This window comes from Callithrix jacchus, chromosome 21 (assembly GCF_049354715.1).
Source record: "Callithrix jacchus isolate 240 chromosome 21, calJac240_pri, whole genome shotgun sequence".
In the NCBI taxonomy this organism is placed as follows: domain Eukaryota; kingdom Metazoa; phylum Chordata; class Mammalia; order Primates; family Cebidae; genus Callithrix; species Callithrix jacchus.
The window spans coordinates 50831932-50846302 of record NC_133522.1 but is presented as its reverse complement, the minus strand read 5'-3'; the positions used below and the strand labels follow the sequence as shown (position 1 = coordinate 50846302).

Genomic DNA, 14371 nt, shown 5'->3' with positions numbered 1-14371 from the left:
CCTGAACTATAGCTCCCACAATTCCTATGTGTTGTTGGAGAGACCCAGTGGGAGGTAACTGAATCAGGGGTTGGTCTTTCCCATGCTACTCTCATGATAGTGAACAAGTATAATGAGATGTGATGGTTTTATAAAGGGGAGTTTCCCTGCACAAGCTCTCTTTTGCCTGCCGCCATGTGAGATGTGCCTTTCACCTTCCACCATGATTGTGAGGCCTCCCCAGCTAGATGGACTTGTGAGTCCATTAAACTTCTTTCTTTTGTAAATTGCCCAGTCTCAAGTATGTCTTTACCAGCAGTGTGAAAACAGACTAATACACCTATCATTAGAAAAAAATCATAAAAGAAACACAAAGGAAGGCCGTAAGAGAATAAGGAAAAAACAAGCAAAAAGCTACAAGCATAGAGAAAACAACAAAATAGCAATAGTAAGTCTTCCGTATCAGTGATTATTTTAAATGTCAATAAATAAACTCCCCAGTCAAAAGACTGGGTAAATGGATTAAAAAAAAAAAGACAGGATTCAACTATGTATTATTGTCTATCAGAAACTCATTCTGGATCTAAGGATACACAAACTGAAAGTGAAAGAATGGAAAAAGATATTGCATGCAAATGGTAACCAATGATAGCAGGAATAATGAATATGAAAAGTACTTCATTCGAACCATTAATGGATAAGAATATTGTGTCAGTAATCAAAAATTTCCCAATAAAAGAAGCCCATGGCTGGGCACAGTGGCTCATGCCTGTAATCCCAGCACTTGGGGAGGCCAAGGCAGGTGGATCAACTGAGGTCAGAAGTTCGAGATCAGCCTGACCAACATGGTGAAACTCTGTCTCACTAACACTACAAAAATTAGCTGGGTGTGGTGGTGGGCATCTGAAACCCGAGCTACTTGGGAGACTGAGGCAGGAGAATCATTTGAACCTGGGAGGTGGAAGTTGCAGTGAGCCAAGACCATGCCACTGCACTCCAGCCTGGGTGACAAGAGTAAGACTCAATCTCAAAAACAAAAATACAAAAGCCCAGGACCTAATGGTTTTACTAGAGAATTCTATCAAACATTTGAGATTAATTAACACTAATCCCGAAACTCTTCCAAAAAACTAAAGAGAAGAGAACATTTCCAGGCTCATTCTATGATGCCTGCATTACCCTGATATCAAAGCCAGAGACACAAAGAATAATAAAAAAACTACAGACCAAAACAATCTAATTATAATGTATTATATTATAATGTAATATAATATAATACAGTATATTAACAGAATGAAGGGCAAAAACCACACGATAATCTCAATTGATGCAGAAAAAGCATTTGCCAAGATTTAACACCTTTTCATAATAATAACAAATACACTCAATAAACTACGAGTAGAAGGAAGCTAACTCAAAATAATAAAGGCCATGTATGAAACATCCACAGTTAACACTGTACTCAGTGGTGAAAGACTGAAAACAGTTCCTCTAAGATCAAGTACAATGCAAGGATGCCCACTTTTGCCACTTCTATTCAACACAGTATTAGAAGTTCTAGCCAGAGTAATTAGGCATGAAAATGAAATAAAGGGCATCCAAAATGAAAAGGAAGAAGTAAATTATATCTGTTTGCAGATGACATAATTATATATGTAGAAAACCCTAAAGATTCCATAAAAACTGTTTAAATAATAAACAAATTCAGCAAAATCAACATGCAAGAATCAGCTGCATTTCCATGCACTAACAATGCAATGAATGATCTGAAAAGGGAATTAAGAAAAATTTATGATAGCATAAAAAAGAATAAATTACTTAATAATAAGCCTAACTAAAGGGTGAATGGCTTGTACAATAAAAATTATAAAACATTACTGAAAGAAATGAAGGGAGATACAAATAAATGGAAATATATCCCATGTTCATGAGTTAGAAAACTTAATATTGTTAAGATGTCCATATTAACCAAAGCAATCTATAGAGTCAACATAATCCCATCAAAATAACTATGGCACTTTTTGAAAAAATTCATCCAAAAATGTTTATGAAATCTCAGGAGACCCTGGATAGCTAGAAAAATTTTGAAAAAGAAGAATAAAGTTGGAGGATTTAAACTTCCTGATTACAAAACATATTATAAAGCTACAATAATCAAAATAGCATGATGCTGGCATAAAGAATAGACATATGGAAGAGAAAAGAGCACAGTAATAAACCCTGGTATATATGTTAAAATGATCTTCAACAGGGTGACAAGACTACTCAAGGGGGAAAGGAGTTAGAGAACAAACTGCATCTTCTCAAAGGGCTACGGATTATAATATAAACTATAAAAGGAACTCTGCAAATCAAGAGGAAAAAGGCATGAGATCCAAAAGACAAATGAATAAAGGATATTAACAGACAACTCAAAGAAGGTGTAAGATGAAAAGTTAATATGTAATTGAAGAGATGCTCAACATTCCTAGTGATAAGAGAAATAAAAATTGAAACTATGAAGATATCAGTTTATAAAATGTGGGAGAAACTAATGCACTGTTGATGTAAGTGTTAACTAGTGGGACTGCTCTGGGATAAAATCTGATTATTCTGTGAAGTTATATATGTGCATAACTCCTGAATATATGCCCCAAGAAACTCTAGCAGTCTATAATATCATGTTGGAGTTTGCACAAGTTGAAGGATATTCAGGGCTACATGTAGAAGGGAGTTGGAGGAAATCTGAGTGTCCCAACATTAAGGAAATGGACCTTGACTATGAAGGAAGATCTGCAAAAGTCAGTAGTGAACTGGCTGTTGGTTAGAAAAACAGTAATAGCTCCAAAAATATAGGTTGAATGAAAATGTAAGGAACAGAGAGGATTTATAGCAAATACTGTTTCTGTAAATTAACAACATATACATAAACACCCAAAATAATGCTATTGTGTATTTTTCGCGAATACACCACACACACACACACACACACACAAAGTTGATGTATGCACATGTGGAGGTGGACTGGAAAGACAAATAGTAAGTAAACACATCACAGTGGTCACCTGGGCTGTGGGCAATGGCCCAGTGTGATTAGTCCAGTTCCCTGTACTTGAGGTTTCCTGACAAGACCCACCGAAGGAAATCTACACAAAGGCCACACAAACAATGAAGAGATGTGCATGTGCACATGCGTATATGTCAATTTTGACAGCTTCTGGATGGACGGTCAAAACCTGTTCACTATGGGTACCACGGCAGGGCTCTGAAGAGCGAGGTTTTTAACTTTATCATTGTATGCTTTCTACAATCTGCTTATGTTACATTTTGTTCCCAATAAACATTAGTTTAAAAATAAAAACAAAGAACTATTGGAACTGATACTATCTGTAGAAGTGGGTTTTCTATAATCTTCTCTGGATACAGGCCTCTGAGGGATGTATATCTCCCAGGCACCTCCTGACTAAAGAAGTGTGCTTGCAGAGCCCACATCTAAGCCTAACCCACACCCAGACACAGAATGACTGGGGACACTCTCTGTGCTTAGAACACAACACCTGTGACAGAGTTTGCATTACTTTTAAAATGCAAATATCAACTACCTAAAATGTTAACTGAATGATGAATGTGACCACTGAAGTTGCATCTACTACTAATGAGGAGAAGCAAATAGTTTTAAAATGTCATGGCCTGTAGCCCACTCTAAAAACATCAGTTTAACCCAGAAGCCCACATTAAAAATAGGTGGTAAACCCTGAGATGCCTGTTTGAAAGGACAGGAATGTGACAAGTGTGGAGCCTCCCGTGTATAGGTCCTTCTGCTGCCCCTCATGGGGGTCCCAGCAGCACCTGTTTAGAACCTCAGTCCTTCAAAGAATATTGTGGAGCACCTGAGTGGGAAATGGGGACAGAAGCACCTGAGTGGGAAATGGGGACAGAATCCAAATGGTTGTGGAAAGGGAGGTTGACAAACAGCACGGGTGAACCCCATGTGCAGGGAGGTGGCCGCGGGAGCCCTGCCCCTTACCGCGCAATTTTGTCACTGCAGGACATGGTGAGCAGCCGCTCCCCCTGCAGCACCCCGTCCCACGTTTGGACGCTTGCATTGGAGCGCACTGGAATCGTCCCCTCGCCAGACTCTATTTTGGTCCGTAGCTGTCCTCTTGCTTTACGATTCGGGTGTCTATCTGCTGGTTCTAAGAGAGAAAAAGAGTTAAAACCCCACAGGTAGTAAACCAACTATTTGATTTATTAAAACGCACATCTAACAATTCCTTATAAATTTAAAATATAGTTTGCATACAAATGCACATATATATGCCATACATACAAAATACACATACAAAGTACATGTGTGAAACAGATAGGCTGGGCACAGCGGCTCACACCTGTAATCTCAGCACTTTGGGAGGCTGAGGCAGGTGGACTGCTTGAGCCCAGGAGTTTAAGATCAGCCTAGACAACACAGTGAAACCCCATCTCTACAAAAACTATAAAAATTAGCCAGGTATGGTGGCACATGCCTGTGGTCCCAGCTGCTTTCCTTGGGAAAGTTGAGGTGAGAGGATCTCTTAAGAGCCCAGGAGGTCGAGGCTGCAGTGAGCCATGACTGCACCACTGCACTCCAGCCTGAGTGACAGAGCGAGACCCTGTCTCAAAAAAAAAAAGAAGTATATAAAGTTGAGTAGGAAGGACATAACACAAAGCAAATTCACAAGCGTTCTTCAAGGGATTTGGGGAAACAGAGTTTTCACTTTAACTGAAAGGATTTATTTCTATCGTTGAAAATGAGCTGAAGCAAACAGGACAAAATGCTGACATTTGCTAATTCTGGGTGACGGATACTTGGGTGTTTGTTATGCTTTTTCCTCTGTATTTCTTACATTTCAAAAATAAATCTAGACAGATGCAGAAATAAACACATGGAAAGTATGGTAAAACATCCATAGTGAATATCTCTGGGTGACATGCATATGGGTAATTTTAATGTTCTTTCTTACATTTTAAAAATATTTAGCAATTTTCCACAGTGAGTGTGCCTGTTGCTTTTATAATTAAGGAAAGTAGTATAATGAAACATTCTATTTGGAATAAACAATGACTGAGAACTTGGGAGAAGGGATGTGGATATCATATACTAAAAAACAAAAGTGCTAACCTCAAATGTAAAGAAGGATGGAACAAAATATGATCATAATAGTGATTTCACTTTTCATTAGTGTCTATCTACTTCTGAAATATCAGTCAAATAAATAATCTAATTACACATTTAGCAAATTACAATTCATCAGAAATATGAAGGATCACATACACCTCTGATTTAGAGATACTTGTTACCCAAATTTAAATACTGATACAATTTTGATCCAATATCTCACTGCATTCTAATTACTTGATTAATTACAGTCAGCATTTTTCATTCATTAAAGTTTTCTAATTAAGTCATTAATTGGAAAGAAAAATCCATGCTTTTATAGAGACTCTTATCAGATTCACATCCAAGGCCAAAATTAAAAGGGAAAAAAAAAGGAAAAGGGAGATTAATGTAGGTTTGTTCTTTCAAATGTTAACTACAAATGGACACATTTTCTTGAGAAACTGGCTTGTTGAAGAATCTCGTCTCATACCTTCCAGGATTGGTTCATGTGGTGAGAAGATTCTGGCATCTCCACAGGGAGAAGTGCTGATGTACAGATGAAACTGGACATTATCCTTCAGCCTAAACCCTCCTCGCTCTGATTTCTGAAAGATGGATCTTTTTTGATCATCTTTGTTACTGAAAGGGAAGAAAGTTGCAAAAGTAACATTTAAAGCTGTATGCAGTTAAATTTTAGTCTATCATTTTCAGAGCCTAGTAGTTTCAACAGGGAAAAGATAAGTTTGAACTGGAATATTTATTTCACATGTTTAGGGTAATTAATACAGTTCTTGTCCACTCAATTACGGATATGTCATCAAAATGTAAGTAACCTTTCCTTCTCCCAATTTATGACTTCAGAACAGAAAGACCACATACAAGAAATGGCTTTGTAAAGAAAAGCAGTTTGGATACATTACTCGCTCTTTCTAGAAACAGTGGCTAGAATAAAAATGACCATCTTTAAGAATGTGTGATTTTGTTATATGCAGTAGAAGGAACTTCTACTTCTACTGCATATAACAAAATCACACATTCTTAAACACAGACTTGAAATTTATGACCATGTTGTGTCATTGTATGTATGCGTGCATATGTGTGTTGAGCATTATGAGAGAATGAGATCCAGCCTTATTGTCAGTAATTAAAGTTATTATTTTGAGAGTTTTTCCATGATTATAGAAACAATGAAAGGTTTTGCAATGTTTTCTAATAGTAGAGTATTTTTTAAAAATTGTTTCCTGTTCTTACGTGTTCACTAAACTTACTTTAAGTAAAGTTCAAGTTGAGTATAGAGAAATCTGAGCAAGGACCTCCGAGAGATTATTTCTGCATGGCAGTCATTTAACGCAAGGCCACGATCACTCATGTATTCACCATTAATACATTTTGTTCCTGTAGAAACACTGATCACCTTGGCGTCTTTAACATCTGTGCCTGTAAAAAAAGAGACATCGCTTTCTATAAGGCACAGTCATGTTTGCCTAACTGTGCTCCTGAGGTCTGACACTTACTCTCAGTGACTTAACTTTTCAGGGGCCACCAGACTTTTCAAGCTTATCCTCATGTATATTCTTACCACCTACTTTTTAACTGAGCGAATGTATGTGTTGCAAACAACCTCCTACTGAAGACTGGCTTTGTGACATTTCTGGAAAGCTAACTGTCCTCACTCTTGGTGCACAGATGCTAAACTCGTGGAAGGCATTTCCTTTGGGATGCAATAGCATCTTTTTGAGTGCTCACGACTAGAACACTAAGGAAGGCAACACTACGGAAGGTGGACTATCTGATCTGGTAATTCATCTTGACATGAAATATCAAAGTACTAAAGAGGCTAGCAGGGAGGGGTTAATGGCACCCAGAGGAAGAAGAAGGAAAACAAAATTAACTTGCGATGTTTTCATTAGTAAACTGTCACCATTTAACCATACTGGGAGTGAAATCATAAGGAGTGGTGATCTCCCATAGGCAGATCACTCTGTCTCAACTTTGTGAGACAAACCACTGACAGAGGCATGATGAAGGACCCTGGAAGTTACCTGTGGGAGACTCACATCCACTGCAGCTGAACCAGTGGTGTACACGCTGGGTAGCAGGTATGCACCATGTCTGTTAGGTAAACTGTCCTCACTGCATTCCCACCATGTCCTCTGAGGCTCATGCTACTAGTGTCTCTACTGTATAGATGAGGAAATTGAGGCACAGAGGCCTTGTAACCTGCCCAAGGCCACTCAACCAGTGAGAGCCTCTGAACCAACTGTCTGGAGCGCCAAGTGCTCCACGGTCCTGGCTTCAGATGTAAATGATGGCTCTGAGCAAGTGGTCTCAAGTGAAATACACACTAAGATGTAAAATGCTCCCAGAAGGTGGTCAGCCTCTTCTAAGGTCGTTAAAAAAAAAAAAAAAGCAAAACTGATGAAAGAACACAACCAGCTCACTCACCAGGTCATTGGAAGAGGCAGGGAATCTTACCTAGGGAACTACTCTATTCAGTAGTTGTGGTGTTCACCTTTGATTAATGTAAAAGATAGCAGTAAGGAGAGAGATAGAAGGGGGAGAAAATACAGGTATAAAATATTAAAATAGAAACAGAAACCCGAGATGCTTTTTGGGTACTTCCTCCTCCCCGGACATGGCACAGCAAGGAAACAAGGGTCACAAGCAGAGCATCTGGGTTTCCCAACACAGCAAGAGGTGGGTCAGTGAAGAGGACTGCAGAGTCTGATAGAGGTGACCCCTCAGGGAGAAAGGACAAGACAGTCACATACCGAGAACTGGGAGTTTCTTCTGGGCTGGTGTATGAATGTAGACAGAGAAACTGTCCCCAGCTCCCTCCCTGATCTCTAGGGCCTGCTTCCTGCATCCGGCTGTCCAGGCTGGGCTGAGCAGATGCTGGGCACAGAGGCGGCCCCACATGACAGGGGTCCTCTCCCTGAGTCCTGCTCTAACCCGAGGAGCCAGGCACTGGCTGAGGATGTGGCTTCCTTTTCTAGGAGTTACCCACAGAGAGATGCTGCTGCGTGTTCTCACTCCCGGGATGTGGGAAAAGAATTCAGGGATTCCTTTTGCTACTGAGAACTTTTAGATGAATTTAATAGGGTTTTTTCTATCATTCTAAATTGTGTTTTTTTCCCCACAGATTTTCTACTCTTGCTAGAGCTTTCTCCCTCCCCAGAAGAAGTCACACAGGAACTTCTCTGGCATCGTTAGAATTAACTAATATAATAGATAGGCTCTACTTTCAAAGAAAGCGAGAAGTAGTCAGCCCCCGCCATCTGCCAGAGCAGAGTGAGGCCATTCACAGGATGAAGATGACGGAAATAAAAAATTAATACAGCATGCTTTCTCCAAATAAAACAAACTTAGGTTAAAAAGATGAACGTTTTGGGAAACGAGTTCATAAATGCAGTTCCTAAACTTGCATTTGGCAGACATTTTGAAGAAGCAAAGAAGAAACCGTCTCCCAACGGTATGTCACAGTGGTTTTTCTCGATTGAGAACACTTCGCATTTGTCAAACATGAAAACAGTCAGTTCCATACGATACCAAGATGGTTACCTGTCGTCATGACAACTCCAGCCAGCACTTTTCTGCGAGCGTGAGGGGAAGAGAAGTTGTCTGTCAGGTCACCGAACTTACCCAGGACCAGGCGTGAGACAGCATCAGCTAAAACCTGTGTGGGAAGCACAGATGCAGGTTAGGGGCCAGGTGTACCTGGGAGCAGGGCTCACTCTCTGAAGGCCTACATGGACTCTCCCTTATGGAGTGGCACAGGCTGCTTCTTATCTGGAAAACCACACCAGTAAATCTGGCAAACAAGTATGTGTGTATGTTTCTTCCAGAACATTCCTTGGAAACAGATACCCCAGGATCCTGCCAGGCTGTAGCTGGGTCCTTCACTACACCCATGTGGGGTCAGTGTAGAGTGTGAGTGCCACAAGCGAACACCCCTCCAATCTTCACAGCGGGGCATCCCAGCCCTCAGGAGGAAACTGAGGCAAACAGAGACAAGACTGCTTGCTCAGGGCCACCTGCCCATACCTACGTCCGCGCAGCATGGTGCTCCCACCGCCCCCCCTTGCCCTCTCTCACATGCACACATGGTGTGGCTCAGTCAGTCCTGGGGCCACACGTGGCTGGGAGCACAGCCCAGGATGATGTGCAGTGTCACAGGCAAGAGCAAGGAGCAGCTTGGAGATGTGATCCAGTGAAAGAAGCCACAGGCTGCGCACAGGACCTCCCTCAAAGGGGCACTGAGGGGCTTCTCAGTCATTCCAGCCTCTCCACACAAATGCACTCTGGCTCTGCTCACTCGCTCAGACTGCACAATATATAATATAATCATGTGCCAAAGGATAGCACGGGGAGGGAGAGCATTTAGACGCTCGGGACACCTGCACGGGTATATGCTCAACCACCTTTATGAAAGTGCTTCTGAGAACGGACATATTTGTTGGATTCTGTACATGGTCTGATGGATTTGGTTTATCTTGGATATAATGAGCCCATGGCACTTGGGGAAATGATGTCTGCTGGGAGGTGCGTGTTAAGAGCCGGTTTCAACTCATGTCCCATCAATATCACACTTGTCTGGAAAATCAAATGACCATTAGGAAAACCCAGCATCCCCAGGTGGATCCTTAATAAAGTATTTCCAAAGTGAACAGAAAAGACAGCTGTCAGGATGTTTTTCTCTTATCATTGCACCAGTGAGTCCCAGAGGACAGTGTTCAAGACAAGACATGTGGAGAATGGACAGAGGCTTTGGTGGCAAGGATTCATGCACCCACAGCCAGTGGCCTCTGCATTGCATGCGTGAGCAGATGCAACGAACTGAGGCTGCGGCAGAAACACAGCACGTGGCCAGGGTGCCAGAGGGAAAGGGCAATGCATGAGAATTTACAGAGAAGAAAAAGTCGTAAGAAGATTAGGGATAAGACAGAGGAAATAAACATTTCTGTTTCATATAAGATTAGGCGAATCTCCAAATTTTCAAAGAAAGGCGAAGAAATGTAACTAGAGTGAGTTCCGGAAGCCTCAGGTGGAAGGTCTGGTGCTGGGGCTGATGCCTGCGTTAGGCACATGGGCAGGGCTCGGCTCTCCTTGAGGGGATTACTGGTTTCACCCTATATGGTTAGTGAAGGACTCCCCTCTTAATTTGGGAGGCAGATATAAGAACAAAAATAACACACTCTTAAGAGTTAAACCCATGCCACACAGTCCCAGACAGCACCATTTACCTGCAATGACATGCAGGGATGTCTGACCTATGTCCTTCAAGGATTACTCTAGAAAGAGTGAAGTTTTTCCATCCACCCTAGAACGCACACTTTGAAATTTCCTGTTGAAAGACAATAGAGCCCAGCAACAAAGTCATAAGGATGTCTGGCTCTGGGAGGGCCACCATCGTCCTAGGAGGAACACATGTCGCATTCCTGAGCTATCCTGGGGGCTCCAAAGACACAAGGGTGGCAGGGTCCACTGTAGCAGAGACTAGAAGTGCAGCTCCATCCCCTCATCCCTGGTGGTTCTGAACATGAGGTCTAGAACCTGGCGTTCATCCCCTGCAGAGCCCAGAGGAAAGTGGCCTTGGGGGCTGAGATGGCCCTGCCCACCTGCACCCCTCCCATGCCCCTCCAGACTTCCCAAGACAGGGGCTCTGGTCCTGCTCCACACAGAAGTCACTGCAGGCACACAGCCAAGCCAGGGAGGCAGGGCCGATGTCTATACTGGCGCTTCTATCTGCATCCCCTAAGGTGCTCCCAGTCTACACTCTCAAGGCCCAGACATATGGAATTCACGGCATTTGATGTCATTTCAATGGTCTTATATGCCACTCTGTCAATACTAAGGGAAGACAAGTCACATCAGACAATACTTTGAACTCAGGCTATAATATTTTAGCAAACAGTAACCCTGAAAATAAAAAATCACATGGGATCTCGCACCACTGATTTGAAAAAGTACAAATGGACTAATAATTCTTATGAACACTGTTGACAAGAGGTTAATAACAGATGCAAGTATTTGGTTCGTTAAAAAAAAAATCAGTGAAATACCTTGAATATATTATTTTAAACTACTGTTGTATTTGGCTGCCTCAGGCAAAATGAAATAAATTTCCTTCCTTTAAAGTAGAACTCCTGGGCATCTCAGACTACAACTGCACAGAGATTATTCTAATTATATCCAACAGCAAAAAGAAACTATAAGATACTTGGATTCTTCCAGGAGAATACAAGCCACAAATGTATACGTGTTACCTTCAAAGTGAAGAAGACTCTGATACAAAGGAATAAATGAATAAATAGAGGGTCAAAAGAATAATTTTTGCAATAGGCCAGAAGAATTTTGGATTTCCAAGAAGAGAAGCAAAACATAATCAGAGAGTTATAGGATTTAGAGATGAGAACTCAACGCTATTTTCTCGTTTACTTTTTGTCTTTCATGTAAGCCAATCTGAGCCCACCCTGGAACTTCCCCTTCCTTCATCCTGATTTCACTGGGCTGGGGGAGGGAGGAGAAGGTCAAATGGAAGAGTGGCTGCCCACCTCCAGCCAGGCAAGCGGGGAAGTCCTCATAGACCTCATGTAGAAAATTCAAAGTAGAGACCCTCAGGCAACTGGCAGTCCCGAGACCAGTTGCTGGAGGCCCTCCCTCCTTGCGCCCTCTGATAGGTGCTCACCGCTGTGCTGGCTCATCCTCTGCCTCCCTGGGCTCCTCAGCTTAGGAACAGTGAACAGCCAGCAGCCAGTCATGTGGGAGCCCAGAGGCTGCCATCCGGACCCAGACTTGGGTTTTCAGCTATTGACCGGCTGGTGCCACTTATCTTGAATGTGAGATTCCTGGACGAGATCTTTGAAGGAAAATGCTGCTGAACTGGGGGCAAAGTTTCAAAGACTGGGCTCATCTTCCCTCTCTCCTGCTAAAGGCTTGCTGTGGGATGAGGGCCACGTGGGGGTTGCCTAACAGGAAGGAAGTCATGGATAGTGCTGTAAACACTGCCCTGGTGGACGGGGCTCAGGTGTCCTGCCTTGCACTGTGACGGACCCAGCGTGCACTAGGATACAGACGGCTCCTCAGTCACCACATGACCATCGAAATCAAGGAAAGGCTGCCTCAGCGGCCAGACTTACCAGAAACTCCTCCTGGTGGGGACAGAGTGATGTCAAGGTGGAAAGTCAATAGTAACTATGTAAACGAAACGCTGTCTAGAAGCATCACCAAGAGCAACCACCACATGCTTTCAAGCAGCAGCACAGTTCCTCACCTGCGGTAAATGCAACTGAAGACCCTCACTGGGAATAGGCTGGCGAGACGGCGTCTGATCCAAACGCAAGTTAAAAATGGTTGCCAGGGCAGACTGTGCAGCCCGGGCCTTGGCAAGCTTCTTGTTTCTCCCCGAGCCTTCAAAGAACTGACCATCCACGACCACAGACATGACGAAGCTCTTGGCATGGCTCTCTCCACTCTCGGAGAGGAAATCATATTTGAGCCCTGGGCGAAGTTCATTCAAGATCATCACGGGATTCTTCCCACTTGGGGGTGGGAATGGCGGTGGGACAGGGAGGGGAGGCTGGGCGAGGCTGGCAGGCACCGGGGAGGCTGACAAGCTGAGGTCCCCACTGGAACTGAAGGAGTCATCCCCATTGGAGCCCACGTAAAAGGGAGGCTCCGCCTTGTCAGGAGTTTCAAAACCATTGAAGAGCGTGTCAGGGAAGTCGGCCTGGTCAGATGTAAAGTCTGTGTTGACAGACAGGGTCCTCCCCATGGCCAGGTGGGCCTCAGAGGCGTTAGGAAATTGAACGAAAGACCTCAAAGCCTTCTCAGCAGCATGGAGTTTTGCCTTTTTCTTTGTGGGACCAGAGCCCTCAAAAACCTGGCCATTCACTTCTACAGACATGACAAACAGAGGCGCGTGCACGGGCCCAGTCTGGGACAGGAGCGTGTACTGCAAGCCAGGCTTGATCTCGTTCAGCTGCATCAGGGCGTTCTTGGGTAGGACGGGCCCCGGCATTTTCCTCCTCCTCTTCAGGCGGTACTTGGGATGGCCATTGCTGCCCTCCTCCAGGGCCCGCTTTCTGCTGGGGCCACCACCACCCCCATTGGAGAGCTGAGAGCCCTCGCCAGGCCCAGGCACGCCACCATCCTTGGGGGACACGTTGTCCAGATTGCGGTTTTCCTTAACATCAGTGCTGCTGGAACCTGTGGTGCCCAGAAAGAGTAACTTACAACGCCTTCGTTGCAGGATCTTGTAAATGCAAAATTTATAGATTCCTTTAGCTCTCTTTGTAACTGGTTAAGTGATGTGTGCTTATAAATTTTATTCCTGGATGTATTCATGAAGAGTTATACATTTAGCTAAAGAACTACTGGCCTCAACTAAACAAGTCATTTGACACTTGCCATTTCTATTTAGTGTCACCAACTGCTTTTGCTTTAAAAAATAAAATCTTCAAATAATTTTTTTCCTGAGAATATACTGAAGTATCTAGAGATACTTTTTTTTTTTTTTTGAGACGGAGTTTCGCTCTTGTTGCCCAGGCTGGAGTGCAATGGCGTGATCTCAGCTCACCGCAACGTCCGCCTCCTGGGTTCAGGCAATTCTCCTGCCTCAGCCTCCCGAGTAGCTGGGATTACAGGCACGCGCCACCATGCCCAGCTAATTTTTTGTATTTTTAGTAGAGACGGGGTTTCACCAGGTTGACCAAGATGGTCTCGATCTTTTGACCTTGTGATCCACCCGCCTCGGCCTCCCAAAGTGCTGGGATTACAGGCTTGAGCCACCACGCCCGGCCTAGAGATACTTTTTCAGTCTTATCAAACTGTGGGATGATAAATTAACCCATAAAGAGCTGACATTAACAAGTCTAATGAAATGACAATTTAATATCAATACGTGGATGAATGTATATTTATTTTAGTATTTTCCTCCTTTTCACTGTTCGCCCTCGTGCTTTCTAAGGGTTTTAAATTGCAGTGTCTCTCAGAAGCAAAAACTATTTAAAAACATGAATTCACAAGATAATTAGTTTTTCAGGTTTAAAATATTCAGTCATAAATGCAGTTATTTGATTTAGTTTATGAACAAGTATTTAAAGGCTGCTTCTGTAATTGCGTGAAGTATTACGGCTTTTGGTTGTTGTGTTTGGAGGATATGGTTTTAGTTCTAGTGTCTATTTAAAAATGAGAACATTATACGTGGGGCTGATTAAATCTGAATCCTAATACCATTCCATGATAGGAAAAGTATATGGAACAAGCTATAAAATT

The 14371-nt window shown here is 42.9% G+C and overlaps 1 protein-coding gene across 16 annotated transcripts in view; it reads right to left on the bottom strand.

Moving 5' to 3' along the window:
• The window catches only part of ADARB1 (adenosine deaminase RNA specific B1), a 139898-nt gene that overhangs the window by 27595 nt on the left and 97932 nt on the right, over positions 1-14371 (bottom strand). For 10 of the 16 annotated variants that reach the window (XM_078358775.1, XM_078358773.1, XM_078358778.1 and 7 more), the window contains 6 exons: positions 12369-13303; positions 8657-8771; positions 6364-6532; positions 5586-5734; positions 4482-4607; positions 3986-4154 (listed from right to left, as the gene is read on the bottom strand). In XM_078358775.1, coding sequence (XP_078214901.1) covers positions 3986-4154; positions 4482-4607; positions 5586-5734; positions 6364-6532; positions 8657-8771; positions 12369-13303 — 1663 coding nt within the window. The remainder of the gene's footprint in view (positions 1-3985; positions 4155-4481; positions 4608-5585; positions 5735-6363; positions 6533-8656; positions 8772-12368; positions 13304-14371) is intronic. The other 6 variants (XM_078358781.1, XM_078358780.1, XM_078358783.1 and 3 more) reach the window with 1 other exon arrangement.